This window comes from Gymnoscopelus microlampas (genome assembly GCF_963454915.1).
Source record: "Gymnoscopelus microlampas genome assembly, chromosome: 5".
Lineage (NCBI taxonomy): Eukaryota > Metazoa > Chordata > Actinopteri > Myctophiformes > Myctophidae > Gymnoscopelus > Gymnoscopelus microlampas.
The window spans coordinates 57,344,979-57,358,786 of NC_139942.1; the positions used below are offsets into that span (position 1 = coordinate 57,344,979).

Sequence of the window (13,808 nt, forward strand, 5' to 3'; positions counted from 1 at the left end):
GGGCGAGTGTGTTTTGGGGCGAGTGTTTTTATTTGAATGAGGCGGCCGCGGCCGCGTTCTTGTGAACGAGCAGTGAATTAAATCACGTGTTGCTGGTGGAATACAAGTCGGAAAGAAAATAATCAGCAGCTCAACAACATATAAGAGGATACAAGAGCTATCTGTGCAAAAGCTGCAAAGTGTGCATATTTAAGCAGGTATTTTAAAACAGTGAAAGCTACCGAGGAAAACGGAAAAAAAAGTAATGGACCCCGCCAGGACTCAAACTAACAACCAGTGACCACGTTGTGAATAATTATAAACAAACAACCTCCTGGTGCTTGCTTCCAAGTTGGGGGGTAAACCGAAGGTATTGAAGAGGAGAATCATGTTATGGTCATCAGAGATCAGAGGATTTAGCAGCTGCCCAGCCATTCTGATAATGTTAGGAGCAATGGACCTGCCAACAGTGACACTATACGAGCAGGTAGGGTCCAACCGGGTGCAGTACGTTAGTCCGACAGGGGGGGGTCCTGTCCCGCGATGTCCCGCGGAACGGGTTCATCTGTCCCTCATTGGCCCTGTTTGGATCTGGTCACCCCAGTATCTGCCCAGGTCTCCCCAGGCGTCTCAGTGATGCCGTCAAAAACCATGTTGTTCCTTCTCGATTGCCCCTCTGCATACTCCATTTTATCTGTGACAGCTGATAGGCTGTAACAGATCTTCATGCTGTCAGCTTGCATGGAGTTACAACGTACAGATTGTGTTGCATTCTGACCTTTGATGTCATCTACCTCCTTCTGTGTAAATTGTATACTTGTTTTGATCTGCTGCACCTCTCTTGTAAGTGCAGCCAACCTATCGTTGGTGGAGTCCATAATAAGTTTTACAAAACCTTTAAAATGATCTTGTTGCAGCTGTAAAAGTGCACTGAACATGTCTCTCTGTTGTTGAAGCAGCTCCTTTACTTGAGCAAGTGAGAACAGATCTTCCTCAGACTTTTCCTCTCTCACCTCTGCCTGATTTTTCCTCGGAGGCATCTTCACATCAACTACCCACCTTGGCCTAGTGGCTCGCTGCCTGTTGCTGCCGGGGGTGGTTGGCCTGGCCTGGTGGCTTGGTTGCCAAGTTAGCAGTATCAATAGTAACTTCACTATATCACAGTAACAGATGTAAACGGCTTGTGTTCATATGAAGCCTCAGTAATTAAATGTCCATAAATGTGTTGTGAGAGGCCTGCAGATTGCAGGAATGCCCAATAAGCCAGAGAGCTGATAAGACATTGGCTGAATTCTGTTCAGTGTCTGTTATAATTGTCAGTCGCCACATATGGAGGAGACGATGCTTCCTGTATCCTGAAACACTTATTGTTGAGTTTCCCATGTCTGTGCATCTACTACTGTTTGTGTTCAAGAATGTCTTGTTAAATGTGAACGCAGATAAAGATGTTAAATGTGTGGAATGCTTCTATGCATTGATCTCACACATTAACACGTTGAATTGATAGATCAGAGGGACGCATTCATATATATTGATCTTAATTAAACATAAATATTGTTCTCACACATGAATACATTATTGAAGTGATGTATTGATCTCACACAGAGGAGCCAGTAGCTCAGAGCAGAGTCCAGAGTGCTGAGTAAACACTGGTGCAGGATAGACATGAAAAACAAACATCCAGCGCAATGTTCAAACCAAAATGCTTTATTGACCCCTTAACAGACGACGTCACACTGATAAGAACCAGTATGCGTGCAACCAGTATGCGCTCAATGAAACTCATTCTGTCAGGTCTCGCTAGGACGTGCCTCACCAGCCAACACACAAGAGGGGGTTGGGGTGTGCTGAAACCAGCGCACCCCGAAACAACAGGTTGGGAATTGATTGCGTGAAACAATCACATAGATGTAGTTGACAAAATCAGGGATCTCCATATATGGACATGCAAGGAACAGACAGACAGAAACAGATCTCCATATATGGGCACAAAAGACAACGGGTAATGTGACAACAGGTATAACGGGTATTGCATACGGGTATTGCACTCCGTTCTCTACACTGGCTCCCCGTAGCGGCTCGCATCCAGTTTAAAACCCTGGTGCTAGCCTATAGGCAGTGTAAGGAACAGCTCCTTCTTAACTCCGGCCTAATGGTCGAGGCTTACACGTCTGCCCGACCACTCTGGTCTGCCGCCTGAGGCGACTGATTGCCTCATCGCTCAGTGGTCCTTCTGGCCGATCTAGACGGTCACAGCTTTTGTCTGTTCTGGCCCCACATTGGTGGAATGAACTCCCCACTTATGTCAGGACAGCAGAGTCACTGCCCATCTTTCACCACAGTCTGAAAACCCACCTCTTCAGGAAACACTATTCTTCCTCTTTGCCTTACCTACATCTCATTTGCTCATTTGATTTTCCTATTTGTCTCATCTGTTTAAGAAAGTAGGTAGCTGATATATTGCACTTTTACCTTAGCGCTAGGTATACTCTTAGTTGCTTGTTGCCAGACCCAGGGGGTCGGCCTACATGGGGCTTTGTCGGTCTGTCCCTCTTTTCCTCCCGGTCAACGTTTTTCCTCCCGGTTCAACGTTTTAACTCCCGGTCTGACCCTCTTTTCCTCCCTGTCCCTCTTTTTGATTGGCCAAGCTTAGCGTGACGTAGTGCTCTGATCTTCAGATTTCAACCACTAGGGGTCTGTCAGTGCTCCGAGGAGCACTTTTTCTAGTTTTAGAAGAGAATGCACTTAAGGCTTTTGGTGATTAGTAGTTTCCTTCCTTCCTTACCTTACACTTAGTGTAAGTCGCTTTGGATAAAAGCGTCTGCTAAATGACTGTAGTGTAATGTCATGTAATGTAATGTATTTGCATCTATCCCGAGTAGACTACTCTTCCTAGTTAAAGAAAGCAAGTGGTAAAGATTTTTATATATTTTTATATATAATGAATAAGTTATTAAAAAAAAATGTTTGGCTAAAAGAAAAAAAAGATCTACCCAGACAAACTGCATCTAAGATGTATCAGGTGATCACATTATTAACAAGTCTATGGGAGTGCCGTAACTCTCAGTTGCTCTGGACGTATCAATGGCGTACACCTCCAAATGTGGGCGTGGTTTCAGCTTAGTCCGTCCCCAGTGACTCACCGTACACAAGGTGGCTGCTGATTGGTCCAGAGATGTTGTCAGTCATGGCTGCCAGTTCCCACCTGATGTCATGTGGTAGTTCAGACTGCTCCAGACAGTGCTGAATAACTGCCAGCTTACATAACGTCTTGAGACTAGGACTCAGATCTAAGATAAGCAGGTCATTACATGGCCTGCCGCCATGTCGTCCCCCAAAGAGGATGATACGATCTCCCACCATGCAGCTTCCCATCCCACATCTCTCAGACGGCTGTTTCCCCTTGGGCTCAACCTTCTTCCAACAGAAGGTCTCTGGATTGAATTTCCACAGATCATTTAGCAACTTGTTGTAATCTACCTTACCAGCAAATATGTACAACTCTCCATTGTAGGCAAAGGCTGCATGAAACCACCGTACATCTGGATGAGGCTGTGCAGATGGCCTGCTGCTCAGCCAGCAGTTGGTCTCTGTGTCAAACACTCTGATGTTGTGGCATCCATAGCCACCTTCAGAATTCTCGGGGGTGTTCCCCCCAAACACAAACATCTTTGTCCCGATGGCAGTGGCAGAGTGATATTCTGAAACGGGCTGTGCAGTGCCTCCGGTGTTGATTAAAGACCAGACCATGGTGCTGGTGTCCAGCTTGTACATGTCAGCGTGTGACATGAAGTCGTGATATTCCTCATACCACTTACACCACGCTCCATAGACATACATCGTAGACATCACCTTCCCCACCACACAGTTGGAATGGCCTCCCATCCATGGTGGGACAGTCCCAAGAACCTCAGGCCTGAACCATCTGTGGTCGTCTACGTCAAATCCATAAAGCTCATTGCGTGACTCCTGCTTGCCCTTAAAACAACGCCCCCCACAGACATAGACGGTATTGTCTATGAGCACGGCATTGTGATTGATGCGTGCCGGGGGAACCTCGGCGGGCCGCTGTCCTGTTTCGGTAGTCTGCGCGGGCAACTTGATCCAGCGCAAAGCCACCGTGTTGAAGATGTGAACGTCCATCTGGTCCGGGATCGACCTTTCACCTTTCTCATGCATTTCTTGTGTGTAGACCTCCATCCCTCCGAAGGAGTAGACCTTGTCCCCCCCCACTGCCACGACTGCAGGGCAAGATCTGTCTAGTGCTGCTCCTCCCAGAGGCTCCAACCACTGCAACATTTTCACGCAGCTGGCGATCAAAGTGGATTATTTGAGTCTGTTTTATGTCAAAGATCTTTCTGGATTCTTTCCTGACTGTTCGAGGGAGGAAGAACAATCAGTGTGCTACGAAGCCACTAGTGAACGAGATCAGTATGAAGAATGGAGTGTCATCGGACACTAAAACCTTATCTTGTATGTTGTGACGTCACGTGAAGCTTGGCCAATGCGCTAATCTGTTGGGTTGGCCAAACGCGGAAACTGATGCCCTAATATGGTGTGTGGAAAACTTTGTTATTTCTCTTGAAATCTGTTGCAAAAAATGTAGATCTGTAGCTGGCACAGTGAGTGCCAGGAAGTGAATGATGCCAGGAAACAGCTCTTCAAACAGAAGTCAAGAACACTAAAGAGCATTCATTCACACATACCGTCCAGCGGAACATTTCTCACACTATAAATCTGTTTGGATCTGTAAAGTCTCGCTCTGACCAACACTGGAGTCCTAATTTGCGCGTTTATCGCTTCTATTGCTTCAGTGGCACAGATGTCACGCAATGCTTGGCCAATCCCAGTGGTGTAAAGTAACTAAGTACATTTACTCAAGTATTGTACTTAAGTAAATGAGGTGTTTTTGAGCGGTGTAGCCGCTCCTATTAGTGCGGTTGGGACACCTCATTAGTACACCCTTCGCTGTACTGTGATTGGCTCATAATAGCACACCCCTCTACATTAGTGACACTGTGATTGGCTGACTCTATTGGCTGACTCTATTCAGCACTGTGATTGGCTAGCGAGACACATGATGGAATTAATAATCTATAAATAGGACTATGCACTTAAAAAAAACACTTTTTTTAAGTGAGCTTCCATCACTGTGATAACCACACCGCTCACTTCACACTGGGTGTGATTTTTACTTTACTTGAGTATTTCCAATTTTCAATACTTTTACTTCTACTCCACTTCATCTCAGAGGCAAACATTACACTTTTACTCAACTACAATTATTTGAAAACTTTAGTTACTAATTACTTTGTATATTTTGATTATTGTTACAAAACATACATTAATCACTTCAGCCCTATATACATTTGGGCCATTTGAAAATAGCCGATCTACAAGCTCACAATGCGTCCCAATGCGACACATTATGAGCTTGTAGATCTGCTGATTTTCAAAAGATCTGTATACATGTTATACATTAGAAAACTTGTGAAATGGGACATTCTGCGCAATGAATACTTTCTACTTTTGGTACGTAAAGTACATTTTGATACCAATACTTTTGTACATTTACTTAAAGTAATACAAGGCAGGTCCACAAATAACGAGTTTTAGCCTCTGCTGGTCATTACCGTCACTGCAGGCCGTTCGTTTATTCCTGCATTACCCAGAATTCCATTTGTTTTCACCGGAAGACGGAAGCGTTTCAAAAAGCGTTATTTTAATTGTTTTATACGATCTTAGGATCGTTTCTCTTAGCCAGTGGATCTTTAGTTACCTTGAGCTGTGTTTTCTTTTGCTGTTGTTTTTCGATCTTCAAATCCTACAATCTCTTAAAAACAGCGTGAGATTCCTTTTTGTTATTAGCGCGGTAGCTCCTGGCCAAACAGGAAACCGGTTCGGTAGCTCCTGGCCAAACAGGAAACCGGTGCAGTAGTTCCTGGCCAAACAGGAAACCGGTGCATTTCCGTTTCCGTTTTCCGGCCGGAGGATGTCCTTTTCGGGGGAATGACTACCCTAGCCACGGTTTCAATATACAATAGTTTATTAAAGGCTTTTTGGGGTGAAATTCATGGAGTGGGTGTTGTGAAACATTTGCCACTCACAAAAGATATACAATTTAACTTTAGTTTTGTTGAAAAAGTTACCTAGTATTACTTTAAGTAAATATTGAATACCGGAATTTTACTTGTAACAGAGTATTACGAGTACAATTCACGGGACTGACAAATGGTTCTTATCTGCTGCAATTATAACTTTTAAAGTCTTTTTAAGTATTTTTATTTTTATAAACATGCGTTCAAGACGCTCATGTGCGGCAGCGTGGAAGCTAACGCTAGCCGTGGACTAGCTCCACAGACTCTTCCAAACTTCTCTCCAGCCGGTGTGGCTCGTCCTTAGCCTAGATCCGATTGGAGCTTAGTGAATGGAAGACTGAAAGAGCAGGGAAATGTCCTAATTCAACAGCACCTGAACCCTCTACAGCTACTCGGAGGACATTCAGACAACAACTTGCACAGTGGGCAGCTAATTGCTGGCTAACTTTCTACTGCTGGCTAACTTCTTGCTGCTGGCTAACAGCTACTACTAGGAGCAGGGAACACTCCAGCTAGAGCCCTGAACTCTCTTCTGGACCGATTCGCCCCTACCGGGGTGTGGCTCGCTTTCAGCCAGGATCCGGGGTGTCGGCGGACGGTACTGTGTTAGACAATGACTCGGCTGGTCGTGGACCGGCACACAAACGTGTGCATCTCGCACTAAACCTATCATCTACAAAACGTCGGACGGGCAAGTAATCGTTGAGGATGAGCTTCTTAACTTCTTGGCCATCAAAAATTAAAACATTAAGCCAGGACGACATTGTGCTGCTGGCCATTAATACTTTCGATTCTGCTGAAATCGAGGCATCTAAGAAAATGCTGTTTGAAGTTTGTCCCTCCACATCACTTCGTTGCATCTCTCACAAAGGGATACACAAGGATGCCAGCAATATAAAACTATGCCTCAGGGTACTGAACGAATGTGGGGAGGATATTCCTAGGTTTGTCTCCCACTACCTGGACGATCTACCGCCTGTATCCTACTCTAGCATGGATGTATCCTGTCTACTAAGGAGAATGGAGCAGCTCTACACAGAGGTCTGTGCTCTGAAACATGTATCGTGTCGTCAGGCTGACATCTGCGAAAGTGTTCGGGCTGACACGGTGGCCATCAACGCTCGACTGAGTGCCCTGGAGCACCCTGCCCTGGAGCACCCTGCCCTGGAGCACCCTGCCCTGGAGCACCCTGCCCTGGAGCACCCTGCCCTGGAGCACCCTGCCCTGGAGCACCCTGCCCTGGAGCACCCTGCCCTGGAGCAGCCTGCCGATGCTTCGACACTACAGGTGGTCCAGGTTGCCGTCCATGCGGACACACACACCACGGTCTGCACCTCCGGTCACACCGGGGGAGGTGAAGGACCGAAGAGAAGCCTCAGCGCCAGTGGCGAGTGCAGCAGATCCTCAGGCGGAATGGAGCGCTGTCGTAAGAAACGGGCGCCGTGGACAAGGACCAGCGGCGGAGCCGTCTGGTTCAGGTCAGCGGCACCCCAGATCAGCAGTTCAAGGGAAGAAGAAGACAGGCGCGTCAGCTGCGGTGGTTCACGGAGCGGGGAGCTCTGTAGGCCGGGCGAGGAAACAGGCAGCAGCGGCTATCATTGGTACAGGAGCAGTGAGTACCATCAAGATTATCAAGACTAAATTGGTGAGTGTGTTTGCCACCAAATTCCACCCTGATTTGGACCCCTTAATTCTTTCTGACTATCTAAAAAGTCAACTTGGCCGTGATGTCACTTGCCACAAGATAGAGACAAAAAAACAATAGATTTGGCTCTTTTAAAATCGCAGCGGAATGCAATGAAGTCAGTGAAATGTATAGTCCAGATATCTGGCCTGAGGGTGCACTTGTATGGCGCTACTTTGAGCCCCGCAAGAATGGTGTTTATGGATCCAATATTCGTGCTGTTGTGGGGTCACTACCTCAAAACCCCTCTAACCTGTCATGAAGATAGTTTCATATAATGCCCGTGGCCTCCGAGTGGGACACAGCGCTGCTGATAAAGCAAGACGCTTAGTTGTCGACTCTCTGCTTGAAGAGTGCGACCTAATGTGCCTACAGGAGACATGGCTTTCCAAGCAAGATCTGGATAAACTGAACTCTCTCCATGTCAACTTTCATGGTATAGGTGAATCCACCTCTCCTCTAAAATAACTAGGGGGAGAATACCAGGGGGGGTAGCCATATTATGGAACTCTAAGTATGACAATGCTGTGAATGTGGTCAGACTAAATGTTGACTGGGCCATAGCAATTGAATTAAAATGTGATGGCAAGTCATTTATGCTCTTGAATGTTTACATGCCTTATGAATCAGTTCAATCTGAAGATGAATTTCTGAATAGACTTGCATTTATACAGTCATTCATTCAGGTTAATGACTCCACTCCACAACTGTTTTGTAACGACTCTAATTCAATTATTTCGAGTACATCAATGTTACCTGACACTACCTTTACTTTCCTTAGTGATGCATGGGCATGCTACGTCTTGGCTTGACCATTGTTTAAGTACAGCTGATGCACATACATGCATAGGGGAGGCATGCGATAATCCGACAGACCTTTTCTCCGACTATGTGGCATCCGCGTGCGGTTAGGGTTTGGGTGCGGGTTTGGTTCGGGTTTAGTATTGAAACGTCGGAGCGATGCGCTGTCGGAGGAATGCGCTGTCGGACTAACGTACTGCACCCGTGCGCAGCGCAGCGGAGCCTGTCATCAGGGGGCGGGCCGAGTGTGTGTGTGTGTGTGTGTGTCTGCCGACACTCGAGAGGAGAAACGCTGCCCCAATTAAAACACTCGCCCCAAAACACCAAAACACACTCGCCCCTATGTTTTTCGCCGACCGAGGCCGCCAGATATACCCGGGGCGAGTGTGTTTTGGGGCGAGTGTTTTTATTTGAATGAGGCGGCCGCGTTGTGAACGAGCAGTGAATTAAATCACGTGTTGCTGGTGGAATACAAGTCGGAAAGAAAATAATCAGCAGCTCAACAACATATAAGAGGATACAAGAGCTATCTGTGCAAAAGCTGCAAAGTGTGCATATTTAAGCAGGTATTTTAAAACAGTGAAAGCTACCGAGGAAAAAGAAAAAAAAAGTAATGGACCCCGCCAGGACTCAAACTAACGACCAGTGACCACGTTGTGAATAATTATAAACAAACAACCTCCTGGTGCTTGCTTCCAAGTTGGGGGGTAAACCGAAGGTATTGAAGAGGAGAATGTTATGGTCATCAGAGATCAGAGGATTTAGCAGCTGCCCAGCCATTCTGATAATGTTAGGAGCAATGGACCTGCCAACAGTGACACTACCAGCAGGTAGGGTCCAACCGGGTGCAGTACGTTAGTCCGACAGCGCATTCCTCCGACAGCGCAGCGCTCCGACGTTTCCAATACTAAACCCGAACCAAACCCGCACCCTAACCCTAACCGCACGCGGATGCCACATAGTCGGAGAAAAGGTCTGTCGGATTAACGCATGCCTCCCGGTCCAACCAAGTGTTTCTAAATTGACTGCAGTCTGCACAGAACCCTATCCATCAGATCCAAGTTTTTATTTGCATTATAGTTATCATTATCATACTCCTATTACAGAGAAGATTTCATACCGCCCACTTTTTGCACAAAAAAAAAAGTTTTAATTGTGTTTAATTTTTTTCAAATCAGGCAAAAATAAAAATTAAATAACATAACCCTAACCTAACCCGAATCCTAACCCTAAAACCGAAATAAAGTAACCAAAAACTGGTAAAAAACGAACCCAATCCGCCCAGAACCGCAAAAAAATTCGCGCACGCGGGGGTGGGGGTCCTGTCCCGCGATGTCCCGCGGAACGGGTTCATCTGTCCCTCATTGGCCCAGTTTGGATCTGGTCACCCTAGTATCTGCCCAGGTCTCCCCAGGCGTCTCAGTGATGCCGTCAAAAACCATGTTGTTCCTTCTCGATTGCCCCTCTGCATACTCCATTTTATCTGTGACAGCTGATAGGCTGTCACAGATCTTCATGCTGTCAGCTTGCATGGAGTTACAACGTACAGATTGTGTTGCATTCTGACCTTTGATGTCATCTACCTCCTTCTGTGTAAATTGTATACTTGTTTTGATCTGCTGCACCTCTCTTGTAAGTGCAGCCAACCTATCGTTGGTGGAGTCCATAATAAGTTTTACAAAACCTTTAAAATGATCTTGTTGCAGCTGTAAAAGTGCACTGAACATGTCTCTCTGTTGTTGAAGCAGCTCCTTTACTTGAGCAAGTGAGATCAGATCTTCCTCAGACTTTTCCTCTCTCACCTCTGCCTGATTTTTCCTCTGAGGCATCTTCACATCAACTACCCACCTTGGCCTAGTGGCTCGCTGCCTGTTGCTGCCGGGGGTGGTTGGCCTGGCCTGGTGGCTTGGTTGCCAAGTTAGCAGTATCAATAGTAACTTCACTATATCACAGTAACAGATGTAAACGGCTTGTGTTCATATGAAGCCTCAGTAATTAAATGTCCATAAATGTGTTGTGTAGCTGATAAGACATTGGCTGAATTCTGTTCAGTGTTTGTGATAATTGTCAATCGCCACATATGGAGGAGACGATGCTTCCTGAAACACTTATTGTTGAGTTTCCCAAGTCTGTGCATCTACTACTGTTTGTGTTCAAGAATGTCTTGTTAAATGTGAACGCAGATAAAGATGTTAAATGTGTGGAATGCTTCTATGCATTGATCTCACACATTAACACGTTGAATTGATAGATCAGAGGGACGCATTCATATATATTGATCTTAATTAAACATAAATATTGTTCTCACACATGAATACATTATTGAAGTGATGTATTGATCTCACACAGAGGAGCCAGTAGCTCAGAGCAGAGTCCAGAGTGATGAGTAAACACTGGTGCAGGATAGACATGAAAAACAAACATCCAGCGCAATGTTCAAACCAAAATGCTTTATTGACCCCTTAACAGACGACGTCACACTGATAAGAACCAGTATGCGTGCAACCAGTATGCGCTCAATGAAACTCATTCTGTCAGGTCTCGCTAGGACGCGCCTCACCAGCCAACACACAAGAGGGGGTTGGGGTGTGCTGAAACCAGCGCACCCCGAAACAACAGGTTGGGAATTGATTGCGTGAAACAATCACATAGATGTAGTTGACAAAATCAGGGATCTCCATATATGGACATGCAAGGAACAGACAGACAGAAACAGATCTCCATATATGGGCACAAAAGACAACGGGTAATGTGACAACAGGTATAACGGGTATTGCATACGGGTATTGCACTCCGTTCTCTACACTGGCTCCCCGTAGCGGCTCGCATCCAGTTTAAAACCCTGGTGCTAGCCTATAGGCAGTGTAAGGAACAGCTCCTTCTTAACTCCGGGCTATGGTCGAGGCTTACACCCCTGCCCGACCACTCTGGTCTGCCGCCTGAGGCGACTGATTGCCTCATCGCTCAGTGGTCCTTCTGGCCGATCTAGATGGTCACAGCTTTTGTCTGTTCTGGCCCCACATTGGTGGAATGAACTCCCCACTTATGTCAGGACAGCAGAGTCACTGCCCATCTTTCACCACAGTCTGAAAACCCACCTCTTCAGGAAACACTATTCTTCCTCTTTGCCTTACCTACATCTCATTTGCTCATTTGATTTTCCTATTTGTCTCATCTGTTTAAGAAAGTAGGTAGCTGATATATTGCACTTTTACCTTAGCGCTAGGTATACTCTTAGTTGCTTGTTGCCAGACCCAGGGGGTCGGCCTACATGGGGCTTTGTCGGTCTGTCCCTCTTTTCCTCCCGGTCAACGTTTTTCCTCCCGGTTCAACGTTTTAACTCCCGGTCTGACCCTCTTTTCCTCCCTGTCCCTCTTTTTGATTGGCCAAGCTTAGCGGGACGTAGTGCTCTGATCTTCAGATTTCAACCACTAGGGGTCTGTCAGTGCTCCGAGGAGCACTTTTTCTAGTTTTAGAAGAGAATGCACTTAAGGCTTTTGGTGATTAGTAGTTTCCTTCCTTCCTTACCTTACACTTAGTGTAAGTCGCTTTGGATAAAAGCGTCTGCTAAATGACTGTAGTGTAATGTCATGTAATGTAATGTATTTGCATCTATCCCGAGTAGACTACTCTTCCTAGTTAAAGAAAACAAGTGGTAAAGATTTTTATAGATTTTTATATATAATGAATAAGTTATTAAAAAAAAATGTTTGGCTAAAAAAAAAAAAAGATCTACCCAGACAAACTGCATCTAAGATGTATCAGGTGATCACATTATTAACAAGTCTATGGGAGTGCCGTATCAATGGCATACACCTCCAAATGTGGGCGTGGTTTCAGCTTAGTCCGTCCCCAGTGACTCACCGTACACAAGGTGGCTGCTGATTGGTCCAGAGATGTTGTCAGTCATGGCTGCCAGTTCCCACCTGATGTCATGTGGTAGTTCAGACTGCTCCAGACAGTGCTGAATAACTGCCAGCTTACATAACGTCTTGAGACTAGGACTCAGATCTAAGATAAGCAGGTCATTACATGGCCTGCCGCCATGTCGTCCCCCAAAGAGGATGATACGATCTCCCACCATGCAGCTTCCCATCCCACATCTCTCAGACGGCTGTTTCCCCTTGGGCTCAACCTTCTTCCAACAGAAGGTCTCTGGATTGAATTTCCACAGATCATTTAGCAACTTGTTGTAATCTACCCTACCAGCAAATATGTACAACTCTCCATTGTAGGCAAAGGCTGCATGAAACCACCGTACATCTGGATGAGGCTGTGCAGATGGCCTGCTGCTCAGCCAGCAGTTGGTCTCTGTGTCAAACACTCTGATGTTGTGGCATCCATAGCCACCTTCAGAATTCTCGGGGGTGTTCCCCCCAAACACAAACATCTTTGTCCCGATGGCAGTGGCAGAGTGATATTCTGAAACGGGCTGTGCAGTGCCTCCGGTGTTGATTAAAGACCAGACCATGGTGCTGGTGTCCAGCTTGTACATGTCAGCGTGTGACATGAAGTCGTGATATTCCTCATACCACTTACACCACGCTCCATAGACATACATCACCTTCCCCACCACACAGGCGGAATGGCCTCCCATCCATGGTGGGACAGTCCCAAGAACCTCAGGCCTGAACCATCTGTGGTCGTCTACGTCAAATCCATAAAGCTCATTGCGTGACTCCTGCTTGCCCTTAAAACAACGCCCCCCACAGACATAGACGGTATTGTCTATGAGCACGGCATTGTGATTGATGCGTGCCGGGGCTCGGCGGGTCGCTGTCCTGTTTCGGTAGTCTGCGCGGGCAACTTGATCCAGCGCAAAGCCACCGTGTTGAAGACGTGAACGTCCATCTGGTCCGGGATCGACCTTTCACCCTTCTCATGCATTTCTTGTGTGTAGACCTCCATCCCTCCGAAGGAGTAGACCTTGTCCCCCCCCACTGCCACGACTGCAGGGCGATTCCTGTCTAGTGCTGCTCCTCCCAGAGGCTCCAACCACTGCAACATTTTCACGCAGCTGGTGATCAAAGTGGATTATTTGAGTCTGTTTTATGTCAAAGATCTTTCTGGATTCTTTCCTGACTGTTCGAGGGAGGAAGAAAAATCAGAGTGATACGAAGCCACTAGTGAACGAGATCAGTATGAAGAATGGAGTGTCATCGGACACTAGAACCTTATATTGTATGTTGTGATGTCACGTGCGCTAATCTGTTGGGTTGGCCAAACGCGGAAACTGATGCCCTAAT

At 46.4% G+C, this 13,808-nt stretch overlaps 1 protein-coding gene across 1 annotated transcript; it reads right to left on the reverse strand.

Annotated features, from left to right (window-relative positions):
• Positions 1–10,416: 10,416 nt before the first annotated feature.
• On the reverse strand, positions 10,417–13,569 carry LOC311045226 (kelch domain-containing protein 3-like; the record flags this gene model as incomplete). Its single annotated transcript, XM_084057027.1, has 4 exons — positions 10,417–10,504; positions 12,513–12,697; positions 12,824–13,252; positions 13,390–13,569. The coding sequence occupies 4 exons, from the start codon at positions 13,567–13,569 to the stop codon at positions 10,417–10,419; spliced, it is 882 nt and encodes a 293-aa protein (XP_083913153.1).
• Positions 13,570–13,808: the final 239 nt, after the last annotated feature.